The sequence below is a fragment of the Staurois parvus genome, unplaced genomic scaffold (assembly GCF_062004578.1).
Source record: "Staurois parvus isolate SC_StPar_1 unplaced genomic scaffold, SC_StPar_1.0 ptg000267l, whole genome shotgun sequence".
Taxonomy (NCBI): Eukaryota; Metazoa; Chordata; class Amphibia; order Anura; family Ranidae; genus Staurois; species Staurois parvus.
Window position 1 is genome coordinate 2,736,491 of NW_028318063.1, and position 13,548 is coordinate 2,750,038.

At 41.7% G+C, this 13,548-nt stretch overlaps 1 protein-coding gene across 1 annotated transcript in view; it reads left to right on the forward strand.

Annotated features, from left to right (window-relative positions):
- The window catches only part of EIF2S1 (eukaryotic translation initiation factor 2 subunit alpha), a 44,633-nt gene extending 31,333 nt beyond the window's left edge, over positions 1-13,300 (forward strand). Inside the window, exons 6-8 of the mRNA XM_089681488.1 lie at positions 8,502-8,599; positions 9,242-9,385; positions 13,029-13,300. Of these exons, the coding sequence (XP_089537614.1) occupies positions 8,502-8,599; positions 9,242-9,385; positions 13,029-13,154 (368 nt within the window). The 3' untranslated portion in view covers positions 13,155-13,300. The remainder of the gene's footprint in view (positions 1-8,501; positions 8,600-9,241; positions 9,386-13,028) is intronic.
- The last annotated feature ends 248 nt before the right edge of the window (positions 13,301-13,548 follow it).

Genomic DNA, 13,548 nt, shown 5'->3' on the forward strand with positions numbered 1-13,548 from the left:
AAAAAAAGGGGGGAAAAGCCCCAGGTCAAACAAAGTCCCAGTAAAGATGACTTCAGGCGCCCATACACACTGACCAAAGGTGTATGCACTGTGGCAGAGATGGAGTTCAGGATGTAGTCAGGGAACAGAGGTAGATGCAATCCCCGGATTAGTGAAGATCCCCAGGCCAATGTAACACACGTTCCACAGGACAGCAAGGAAGCAGTCACAGCTCAACCAGAGAAAAACACCACTCCTTCACTTCACCTCAGCGGTATCTAGGAGGAGATACTCCCCACAGAAAGAAATGCCCATAGTAAGGTACAATAAATAACGTTTATTGAAATAAAACAGGATGCATCCAGAAATGATGAATAATGAACACACCGCTAGCTGCATGTGAAAGCTAGCAGTGAAGCAAAAACGGACTAACCGTCCTGTCAGATGTAATGGCCGCCGGAGCTCCCCAATGCTCCGACGGCGTGGCGTCAAGGCGTGCGCAGGTTCCTCCTTACGCGTTACGTGCCAAGCACATCCTCAGAGAAAAGAACCGGTGTACGCCGTGACGTGCAAGACGGAGCTAAATAGAACAAAAGGCGCATGCGCGGTAGTCAGGCGCCATCTTGTCGTAGCTCTCAAGGTCTGTATGTCCATCCAAAATTACCGGAGAGACAGCAGACACTACAGCAGTTAAAACAGGTATACAATTAATACAGGTATACAATTAATAAAAGGGTCATATCTAGACGATAATGAATGATAGAACCAGAAAAGGGGAAAGATATAGTGTAACCAAGGGCAATATCATGATAATTCAGAAAACTAAGCTAGATCAAAAGGCAAAAAAATGCCATAGTCACGTAACAGTGTAATCATAGTTCCATAGGAACAAGGACACAGTCTGCATGCTCATACTAAAATGAACAGGAGAGCAAACGGCCATGCCTCAATTCAGGAATTTAAGCAGATCCCTCTAACAATAACAGAAGGATCATACATAAGGGATTATTTAAGGAAAAAATATATTTTAGAATGATCATGACTCGGGCCAGTGACTACATATACCACAACGGAAATTAAACATAGTATAGCAATAATCACGTAAAATGTAATAGGAACAAAAAATCAGGAAATAAAATTACATACAATAATGGAAAGTGACCACTGTAAATTCAGCTATTGTCTATAAAGCAGTTTACGTCAAGTTCGACATTAAGGCCCCGTGGGTATAAAGTATCAAGCTGACAAATGTACCTAGTCTCTAACTGCGAAACAGCTCGGGTTTTGTAAGTGCCCCTCCAATGTGGGACAACTGTGTCAATTCCAATGAATCTCAAAAGTGAGGGGTCTCTCCCATGATGACGTCTAAAATGTAATGAGAGAGAATGATCTTTGAAGCCCTTTCTAATATTATTTATGTGCTCTCTAAGCCGATCACGTAGCCTTCTCGTGGTGCGGCCTACATACTGCTTGGAGCAAGGGCATTCAAGCAAATAAACTACATGTTTAGTGTTACAGCATATAAATTTATCAATATCAAATGTGTTGTTGTTAGAACAGGACCGGAAAGTGGTAATTTTCCTTTTTCTATTACCATCTACTTTGCAAGCTATGCATTTATTGCACGGATAGAAACCTTTATAGTCAAAAAGAGCCAGGGGTTTAGCAGGAGGATTAATCACATTGGGAGATATAATATCTCTCAAAGTAGATGGCTTACGAAAAATAACCTCTGGTGAATAAGGCAAATCTTGAGGGCTGATCCCATCCTAAACCAAATCTTACCTTATTAAGAATTGGCAAATCTTGAGGGCTGATCCCATCCTAAACCAAATCTTACCTTATTCACCAGAGGTTATTTTTCGTAAGCCATCTACTTTGAGAGATATTATATCTCCCAATGTGATTAATCCTCCTGCTAAACCCCTGGCTCTTTTTGACTATAAAGGTTTCTATCCGTGCAATAAATGCATAGCTTGCAAAGTAGATGGTAATAGAAAAAGGAAAATTACCACTTTCCGGTCCTGTTCTAACAACAACACATTTGATATTGATAAATTTATATGCTGTAACACTAAACATGTAGTTTATTTGCTTGAATGCCCTTGCTCCAAGCAGTATGTAGGCCGCACCACGAGAAGGCTACGTGATCGGCTTAGAGAGCACGTAAATAATATTAGAAAGGGCTTCAAAGATCATTCTCTCTCATTACATTTTAGACGTCATCATGGGAGAGACCCCTCACTTTTGAGATTCATTGGAATTGACACAGTTGTCCCACATTGGAGGGGCACTTACAAAACCCGAGCTGTTTCGCAGTTAGAGACTAGGTACATTTGTCAGCTTGATACTTTATACCCACGGGGCCTTAATGTCGAACTTGACGTAAACTGCTTTATAGACAATAGCTGAATTTACAGTGGTCACTTTCCATTATTGTATGTAATTTTATTTCCTGATTTTTTGTTCCTATTACATTTTACGTGATTATTGCTATACTATGTTTAATTTCCGTTGTGGTATATGTAGTCACTGGCCCGAGTCATGATCATTCTAAAATATATTTTTTCCTTAAATAATCCCTTATGTATGATCCTTCTGTTATTGTTAGAGGGATCTGCTTAAATTCCTGAATTGAGGCATGGCCGTTTGCTCTCCTGTTCATTTTAGTATGAGCATGCAGACTGTGTCCTTGTTCCTATGGAACTATGATTACACTGTTACGTGACTATGGCATTTTTTTGCCTTTTGATCTAGCTTAGTTTTCTGAATTATCATGATATTGCCCTTGGTTACACTATATCTTTCCCCTTTTCTGGTTCTATCATTCATTATCGTCTAGATATGACCCTTTTATTAATTGTATACCTGTATTAATTGTATACCTGTTTTAACTGCTGTAGTGTCTGCTGTCTCTCCGGTAATTTTGGATGGACATACAGACCTTGAGAGCTACGACAAGATGGCGCCTGACTACCGCGCATGCGTCTTTTGTTCTATTTAGCTCCGTCTTGCACGTCACGGCGTACACCGGTTCTTTTCTCTGAGGATGTGCTTGGCACGTAACGCGTAAGGAGGAACCTGCGCACGCCTTGACGCCACGCCGTCGGAGCATTGGGGAGCTCCGGCGGCCATTACATCTGACAGGACGGTTAGTCCGTTTTTGCTTCACTGCTAGCTTTCACATGCAGCTAGCGGTGTGTTCATTATTCATCATTTCTGGATGCATCCTGTTTTATTTCAATAAACGTTATTTATTGTACCTTACTATGGGCATTTCTTTCTGTGGGGAGTATCTCCTCCTAGATACCGCTGAGGTGAAGTGAAGGAGTGGTGTTTTTCTCTGGTTGAGCTGTGACTGCTTCCTTGCTGTCCTGTGGAACGTGTGTTACATTGGCCTGGGGATCTTCACTAATCCGGGGATTGCATCTACCTCTGTTCCCTGACTACATCCTGAACTCCATCTCTGCCACAGTGCATACACCTTTGGTCAGTGTGTATGGGCGCCTGAAGTCATCTTTACTGGGACTTTTTTTGACCTGGGGCTTTTCCCCCCTTTTTTTGACGTACTTATTAATTTTATTCATCAATTTATCTATTTACCTTATTATAGCGCTGCACTTTATATTTATATTCATGTGAGGAATTCTTTTGGTTGTCCTGTGTGTTTCAGCTGCTTGTCCATTTAAGCGCTCACTTTTTTCTTTGATTTATAGAGAATGCTTGCTCGCCCTTCCCCCTGGCATCGATTCCTTGGCTTTCGCCGAAACACACGCCACAAGTTCTTCTCACCCATCCTTTGGTGGGACCTACGTTAAAAATTTTCCGTTCGGCTTGTAGATCTGCAGCCATTTCTGGCACACCCAACCCCCTGACCCCCATACGCCTCAACCCTGACTTTCCCCCTGGAATGCATAAAGACTTTTTAATGAAACACTGGCCACACGAACAGATCTTAGTGAAACATTTTCTCCACAAGGGCAAGGTGAAAACACTCCGAGAATTGCAAGAAAGCCTGGGTATTCGCGAATTCCCTTTCTGGGTATATTTCCAGATCAGACATTATCTGCTCTCTCATAAACCCCCTCATAACTGGCATCGCTCTCTTACCCCATTTGAATCTGCATGCGCGAAGGCTGAACCGCGGAAACATCTGATCTCGGAGATCTACCCACTTCTAGTGGAGAGCCGGTCTTATGACTCCCTCCCCGCATGTCGGGCTTGGAAGAGAGATCTTAATGCTGAGCTGTCGGACTCAGACTGGGACCTGGTCTTCCAATACTCTCATAAATGTTCCCTCAATGTCTCGACACAAGAAAACAGCTACAAAATAGCCTCTAGATGGTACCGAACTCCCTCAAGAATTCATCATTTTAACCCCGCCTTCCCCAACAGCTGCTGGAGATGCGGGACCCCGGATGGGTCCTTTCTTCACATTTGGTGGTCTTGCCCGATTCTTCAACCATTTTGGCAGGAGGTCCATAGGTTAGTAGTGTCTATAAGTACCTTACCCTTAGCTCTCTCTCCTGCTCAATTCCTCCTCCATCATTCTTCCCTTCCCAGGGCTCAGTACTTTAAATCATTAGCCATGCACATGATCAACGCAGCCAGACTCTGTATTCCGGTTCTGTGGGGCTCCACTCATTCTCCCTCTATACGTGAATGGCTCACCCGAGTGGGTAAAACGGCGGACATGGAAGAACTGGTTGCGACTGCTCTCGACACTCCTACGAAATTCTCTCACGTATGGGCCTGTTGGACCCATTTTCTGACTACCCCGGAGTATCGATCCCTCATGGATCAGCCCGTCTGAATCTGATTTGGACTTCTCGATAGTGTTATTTAGTAGTATTTGACCTGAGGGTGCCATCATACTCCCCCCTGTGTTCCACGCGCATTCTTTCGACGCCGATGAAAGCGTAGATTCCACCCACTCCCGTTACTGTTTGTATTGAGGATAAGGTATTTTTGACGGTTGTCCCCTCTCTTATTTTACCCTCCATATTTGCTTCCCTTCCTCCCTTCCCCCCCCCCTTTTTTTTTTTTTTCTCTCTCTCTCTTTCTTTCCCTTTCTCTTTCTTTCCCTTTTTTCTCGCCTTCTCTTTTCTTTTCTTTTCATATGCTTACTAACGTTTCGGACAATTTTTCCAATAGAACATTGAGTAGGTGGTCAGCATCACCTCCCGCAATTCGTCAGCGGTTCCCACGACAATTACTCCTACATTCGCACAATTCCATCATCGTATTCTGTAGTATTGACTTCTACTTAGGCATCGTATTTGCTCGTCTCCCCCCTACAGATTTTTACCGCAAGACAATATGGTAGGAGGCCAAACGTCTCTTTCTTTTTAGCACTTGACAAGCATACCTGAATATTACAGGCACAACCCTGTCGTGGCCTAGTTCATCCACACTGTTGGTTTTGCGTTGGACCTCTTTTGCCTTTGTATGATACATGCTTTGCTGTATGTCCTATGTACACTTCATCTGTACATTTTCGTGTGATCATTTGTATCTTGTTTTCAATAAACTTTGTTTTTTGGGAAAAAAAAAAAATAAGCCAGGAAGTGGGAATGTAAACATTGGGAATTTTTCAGCCAGCCTTGATAGGTGACAGAAAAGACGTATAAATATTGCATTTGCATCTAAAAATTTTTTTTTTTTTTTACAAACTGCACCATGTATTTTAACCAGTTCCTGCCACCCACAGTACATTTACTGCATGGGCAGGCTGGATCATGTACGGATCTATACGTGATCCAGCCTGTTCCAGATTAGGGGCATGTGTGTGAGTGCCCCCATTGATCTGTGCTGTCACTGGCTACAGAAGGATTTTGTCAGCAGGTCCCACCCAATGATTTATAGCGGAGACCTGATTGGCTGTAGACAATCACAGCACAGAGCCCTGTTACAAACACACAGGGCTCTGTACACAGATCAGTGATCTGGCTGTTTCATCTCCCTACAAAGTAAAAGCATATATTACACTTGTTGGGCATACAGTTAACACTTTGATTACCCCCTTTGTTAACCCCTTCCCAGCCAGTGCCATTAGTACAGTGTTGTATAGCATTAGTGTCAGTGTACCTCCCCGCGAGGTTCTGTTGGCACCAGATTGCCTGCCAAACTATCACTGTTCCATTATAAATCACTGATCACCTCCATTACCAGTATAGCATCATACCAGCAAAATTTTAATGTGTGTATGTATGCTGACATTTGTAGATGTGATAACGATCAAACCAGTTATTATACACTTAGTGGAATTTTTTTTTCATGTAATAAAAAAAATTAAACCCGGTGGTGATCAAATACTGCCAAAACAAAATGAGGAAGGAACAAACAAAGGGCGCACAGGCCTAACATAAAAATTTTTAATAAGAAATGAAATAGGTGTTGTACTCACAAACGACAATAAAGGCAAGGCACATCAAAAGAACAGCTGGGTCAACACCGTACTGAGTAACAGTCCGCAATAGTGAGTGTAGACATCCAATAGGCTGACGCGTTTCGAGGACTTGCCTCTTCCTCAGAGTCTCAGAGACTTTATTGTCGTTTGTGAGTACAACACCTATTTCATTTCTTATTAAACATTTCTTATGGAAATGCACTAGGCCTCTGCACCCTCTGTTTGTTCTTTCCTCATTCAGTATATTTGGATTCCCCCGGTCTATTTGAGGGCAGCAAGGTGTGCATGTTCCAGGACATTCTTAATGTGGTTGTAGCCTGCATCGAGTCCATACCCAAGCGCAGGAGCATTTGTGTTTGCTGGTTCACTGCCAAAACAAAGCTCTATTTGTGTGAAAAAAAATGATATACATTTAATTTGGGTACAGTGTTGCATGAGCAAGTAATTGCCAGTTAAAGTGGTTGTAAACCTCAGTCATGAAATTGGAGCAAAGCACATATATCTGCAGTGTTTGTGTCCTTTCTCCAGAGCTTCAAGTGTCATTTTCTTTCTGGTGCTTCATTTCTGTTATCGGCATGTGTCACTTCTGAAAAGTTTTCCCCACACCCAAGATAAAATGGTGATGGGGGAAGAGAGCTTAGCACACAGCTTGTCTACTCACAACACAGCTCTGCATGTTCCTTTGTTCCTGTGCAGTGTGGGGAGGGGGACGTATCCCTTTCCTCCAGTCAGCTCTCACACACTGTCAGTAAAACTTGTATAGGAGGAATTATGGCACCATTTAAAAAATGGTGGTATGTATACTGGGATTTTTTTCATTTTTACTAGTAATGTCGGTGAATAGCGACTTATTGCAGGACTGCGGTGGACATACTGACACAGGGGGGAACTGACTTGGTGTCACTGACATCCCCAGTGACACCAATACAGTGATCAATGCTAAAAAAAAAAAAAGCACTGACACTGTACAAATGGCACTGGGCAGGAAGGGGTTAACATGAGGGGCGATCAAAGGGTTAACTGTGTGCTGGGAGTGTTTTACTAGGGGGTGGTGTGCGTGTGTTTCACTTTAATCACACTGCTCTGGATGGCTGTGCTGTGCACAGCCATTCCAGAGCAGTGTGCCCCAGCTGACAGGAGGACTGTTAGTAAACAAAACAGTCCTCCTCCCCATCGGTGATCGCTGGAAATCACCAGGCACCGGCGAGTAATTACTGGCTGGGGCCCGGTGATTGACGTCCGCAAATGGTGGCGTGGGTAGGGCGCACATATTTTATATCACGTGATTTTGCGCACCCGTGCCACCCTGTAGCAGTATTTCTGCTATAGGGCGGACGGGAAGCGGTTAAAGGATGTCAAATGGTGAATTCCCTGTGGTTAAATGCTTGTCTACAGCCCCATTTCTGAGATCTGTACTCTACATCCCTGCTCAATACTGTACAGCCTTTCCTTTAGGATAATCTGAGCCCTGCACATACAATGCATTTCTATTCTTTCCTGTGAATGGATTTGGCATTAGAGTACGTAACCCATCTATGTGTATGTGTCCACATGCTAGGACCAATTTAGACAGAAGCCAGTTAATCTACCAGTATGTCTTAGGTGTGTAGGAGGAAACTGGACTACCTGAAGGAAATCTGACAAACCTAAGAACATGTAAACTTCATGCTGGTTGTGTCATAGTTGTGACTTGAACGGATTACGCTAGTGCTTAAAAGCAGGGGTGATGATCACTAAACCAACCTGATTTTTTTTTTAATGTGCCAAATAATAGTTTGCCAATTATTAAAAAAAAAAAAAAACCCAAGTGCAATGTTTTTCACAGAAGCCTCTCAAAAAATCCAAAGTGCAGAACATCTTACAAAAACTTTTGTAGCGTGAATTCACACAAAAAAAAAATCTCACAATCTGCGCCAAATAAATAATAGTACAGAAAAGAAGTATTTCAATATTTGATGCAATAGAGATGTGCAAAATGTGAACTAAGAGGATTATGGTGCAAGTCACAAAATTATTGTTTGACAAAATGTGTGAAAATTCACATTCCCTAAAAAGCACCAATCTTAGTTTATCAGGCCGAAAATACTAAATTTCTGTTTTTTGTGTGTATCAGATATCGAAGTGGCTTGCTATGGGTATGAAGGCATTGATGCAGTGAAAGATGCACTAAGAGCAGGACTTAAATGTTCAACAGAAAATATGCCAATAAAGGTAAGCCTGTCCTTCATATAAAAACATTCTTCATTGTAGGTCATATTTCTGTTATGTAGTTGTGCTCTATATGTTACTGTTCTGCTGTGTTTTTCCATAGAATGCTGTGCAGTTAAACACGGACTTTACTTTTTTTTTGTTTTTTTGTTTACATAATTTGGCTGTTTATACATCGTATTTCTCCTCTTCCAGTACTGCTGAAAACCGGGAAAAAAAGCTGATGCTCATTTTATATTTTTATTTGCTTACGGTTTTCCCCATCGCATTCAGGCAGCAGATTGCAGCTGTCGTTTTTTTAAACAGGTTAAATTGTGACATCAAGCTGTAGGCTGTGCCCAGAATCTTCAAACATGAAGCACATAGGTTTGCTCCCAATGATTAAGCTCCAAGGGGTGGGGTGAAATGTGGGGGTGTGGCCTGGCTCAGGCTGCCATTTATCTCACCTCATGCACATGGGTCTGCCTTTGATGTGTGGCTTATGGATCTTTCCTTCTAGCATTGCAGCACACAGTTTGGGTTACATATAGTACTGAACCAATATGCTCTTTACTTTAAATTTTAAGCTGTGGTTGTGGATTTTGGTAAGGTTAATGAGGTCATCAGACTGTATTTTTTAACACTGTGTGTTTTTATACTGTTTAGATAAATTTGATTGCTCCACCTCGATATGTGATGACCACAACAACTTTGGAAAGGACGGAAGGTCTTTCTGTGCTTAATCAAGCAATGTCCGTAATCAAAGAGAGAATCGAGGAGAAGAGAGGTGTATTTAATGTCCAGATGGAGGTATGTTGTACTGTAAATTTATTGATTCATACATTCGCAATTGGTGAAGCCTTGGATTAGCACCAAAATTTGCCATATAAGCAAATTTTAAAATGTATAGATAGAAATGTACAGTATCTATAAATATATTCACCTCTTGGACATTTTCATGTAACCTTTCAGGCAGCAGACAAGGGAGCCCATCAAGTAGAGACCACTGTAATTGAGTTACAGGCCTCAGTGGCTGAGATTGGAGAGACTATATACAGGTGAAACTCGAAAAATTTTAATATCATGCAAAAGTTCATTTATTTCAGTAATGCAACTTAAAAGGTGAAACTAATATATGAGAGAGACTCATTACATGCAAAGCAAGATAGTTCAAGCCGTGATTTGTCATACTTGTGATGATTATGGCTTACAGCTCATGAAAACCCCAAATCCACAATCTCAGAAAATGAGAATATTACATGCAATCAATAAAACAAGGATTGTACATAGAACAATATCGGACCTCTGAAAAGTATAAGCATGCATATGTACTCAGTACTTGGTTTGGGCCCCTTTTGCAGCAGTTACTGCTTCAATGCGGCGTGGCATGGAAGCTATCAGCCTGTGGCACTGCTGAGGTGTTATGGAAGGCCAGGATGCTTCAATAGCGGCCTTCAGCTCTTCTGCATTGTTCAGTCTCATGTCTCTCATCTTTCTCTTGGCAATGCCCCATAGATTCTCTATGGGGTTCAGGTCAGGTGAGTTTGCTTGGCCAATCAAGCACAGTAATCCTACGATCTTTGAATTAGGTTTTGGTGCTTTTGGCAGTGTGGGCAGGTGCCAAGTCCTGCTGGAAAATGAAGTCAGCATCCCCATAAAGCTCGTCTGCGGAAGGAAGCATGAAGTGCTCCACAATCTCCTGGTAGACGGCTGCGTTGACCCTGGACTTAATGAAGCACAGTGGACCAACACCAGCAGATGACATGGCTCCCCAAATCAACACAGACTGTGGAAACCTCACACTGGACTTCAAGCATCTTGCAGTGTGTGCCTTTCCATTCTTCCTCCATACTCTGGCTCCTTGGTTTCCAAATGAGATGCAAAAGTTGCTCTCATCAGAAAAGAGGACTTTGGACCACTGAGCAACAGACCAGGTCTGTTTTTCTTTAGCCCAGGTAAGACGCTTCTGACGTTGTTTGTTGTTCAGGAGTGGCTTGACGAGGAATACGACATTTGAAGCCCATGTCCAGTATCCGTCTGTGTGTGGTGGCTCTTGATGCACTGACTTCAGCCTCAGTCCACTCCTTGTGAAAGTCCCCAACACTTTTGAATGGCCTTTTCTTGACAATCCTCTCCAGGCTGCGGTCATCCCTGCTGCTTGTGCACCTTTTTCTTCCACACTTTTCCCTTCCACATAACTTTCTATTAATGTGCTTTGATACAGCACTTTTGGAACATCCAACTTCTTTTGCAATTACCTGTTGAGGCTTTTCCTCCTTATGGAGGGTGTCAGTGATGGTTTTCTGCACAACTGTCAGGTCAGCAGTCTTTCCCATGATTGTGATTCCTACTGAACCAGACTGAGAGACCATTTAAAGGCTCAGGAACCCTTTGTAGGTGTTATGGCTTAATTAGCTGATTAGAGTGGGACACTTTGAGCCGAGAATATTGCACCTTTTCACAATATTCTAATTTTCTGAGATTGTGGATTTGGGGTTTTCATGAGCTGTAAGCCATAATCATCACAATTATGACAAATCACGGCTTGAACTATCTTGCTTTGCATGTAATGAGTCTATCTCCTATATTTCACCTTTTAAGTTGCTTTACTGAAATAAATGAACTTTTGCACAATATTCTAATTTTTCGAGTTTCACCTGTATATGTCCGCTTTTGCCAGAGTGCTTAACCAGTTGCAGCTTTATGTGAGAATGGCAAAAGGAAGCGAGTGGTGTCTGTCTCTTACAAATTGCTAGAAAGCACTTGATAGACTGTGAAGGTAGCTGGAAAATGGTTTTGTAGTGTGATGGGACAAAATTGAGCTTGTTGCCCATCAGGTCATTATGTAATATATCTATCTACCCTAAACTTTGTTGAACCTTTCCACATTGAGAGGTTGTAATCACACCCTTACTTTATTGCCGACTGGTGATTTGAGAGAGGGAAATATTTACTTGAAATAATCCCAGTTAAGGTTGACTTGTATTTGGCTGAAAAAGTTGCTCATCTATAGTTTCAGACTTTAAAATGCTACACTAAGTATTGCACATCAGACATACAAAAGTGCTTTGACATAAACAAAGCTTTGAAATAGATTGTGGACATTGGGTGAAAATAGTGCATGAGAATAAACTGACTTCTTTACTCCACTCTCAAAATAAATGTTTTTATAGCATTAGTGATTTTCGGTGACAGCTCCCATGAGGGAAGTATGGAGGCTGCCATTCCTGCCCTCCTAAAAAAATGATTGTTAGAATGCTTTATAATAGAAATAGTGCAGCGCTAACTATATAACATCATGATGAGAAGAAATGTAAAACTGATTAATGATAATAATCACAATATAAAAATCACGCTTCCAATGGTGCAATAGGGTGACCCAATCATGAGATCATAAGATGGAATGAATCACAGTAGACTAGACGTGACCCCAATCCCACTCACTAATGTGAATAGTGAGCATTAAATCAGTATCACAAGTGAAAAAAAGTCCATACATAAGATAATGGTGCTCCACTCCATGCGATAAAAATAATGCAAGTGATCACACAATACACTTCAAGTGATGGTGAGTGATAATCCTCCTGTGGCTAAATTGCCCCCTCACCTCCACTCTGCGGCCCAAAAGGACCTACACGCCTTTAAGATCACTCTGGATCTTGATCCACACAATGACAGATATCACCACCTGCTTTCCTATGGACCTCTCATCCGGTAAGGTAGATTCAGGATAGACTGGCTCTTGGTCTCAGCAGGATATACCTCTCACCCGGATGATATAAACACAGGAAGAATCTCTCATAGCGTAATATGCCACAAAACTATGTGCTTTTATTAAGGTAAAACAATAAGCAACTCACATGCTAAAAAGCAATCCACAACTCCATAGGGATGTATGGGTGTACTGCATGGGTAATTAAGATAGACTCAAGGTGTACAAAAATGGCGGCCGTACCGGAAGTACGTCACCGCTACCGGATGCTGCGTCACCGCGTATCGATGCGTTGCGTCACCGTCACGTGACTTCGTCAGGATATCATTCATTCCATGTTATGATCTCATGATTGGGTCACCCTATTGCACCATTGGATGTGTGATTATTGCGATTATTATCATTAATCAGAGTTTTTTATATTTCTTCTCATCATGATGTTATATAGTTAGCGCTGCACTATTTTTATTATTGAGTATCTACTGTTGGGGTATCAGGTTGAGTGTTAGTGCCTTTCTGACCTTTTTAGGGATTCCATTGAGCGCAGGAGGATTTTTATTGTTGGAATGCTTTATTTCCATATTTTGTCCAGCAGTGAAGCCAGTGCTTCATCCCCGGGGAACTAGCATTCTTCCTCTTATACCCCTTTGATAGAGGTATAGTACTGTGCCAATTAACTAAACATTTAGTACTGCAGTTTCTTAATGATGTGTCACACTAAAACACAACTTTCATTTTTAGCCCAAGGTTGTTACAGACACAGATGAAACAGAGCTTGCCAGACAGTTGGAGCGGCTGGAAAAGGAAAATGCAGAAGTGGATGGAGATGACGATGCAGATGAAATGGAAGCAAAAGCAGAAGATTAACAAACATTTAACTACAAAAAAAAAATCTGAACACATCAAAAGCAAACTGGTGTTAACCATTATATATATTTTGCCCCAAAATTTTATTCAAAACAATTTCATTTGTAACATCCTTCTGTATGCAAAATACATACCTATTGAACACAGCCTGTGTAGACTCCATAAAGCCATCTTTATGTTTTGATATATTTTTATCGGCCTTGCAGGACTTTGGGAAAGTATAGGGATAAGGCTGCTCAATAAACTCTGAGCCCATGTACAATTTTGTTAAATCTCCATTGGCCTGGTGTACAGAATCAAAGTGTAGTCCCTTGAATGAGAACGCTATTTGCTGCAAATCCTTTTGCTATGGTAAAGGATTGCTTGTGAAAAGCTTTCACTCAAGTCCAAATGA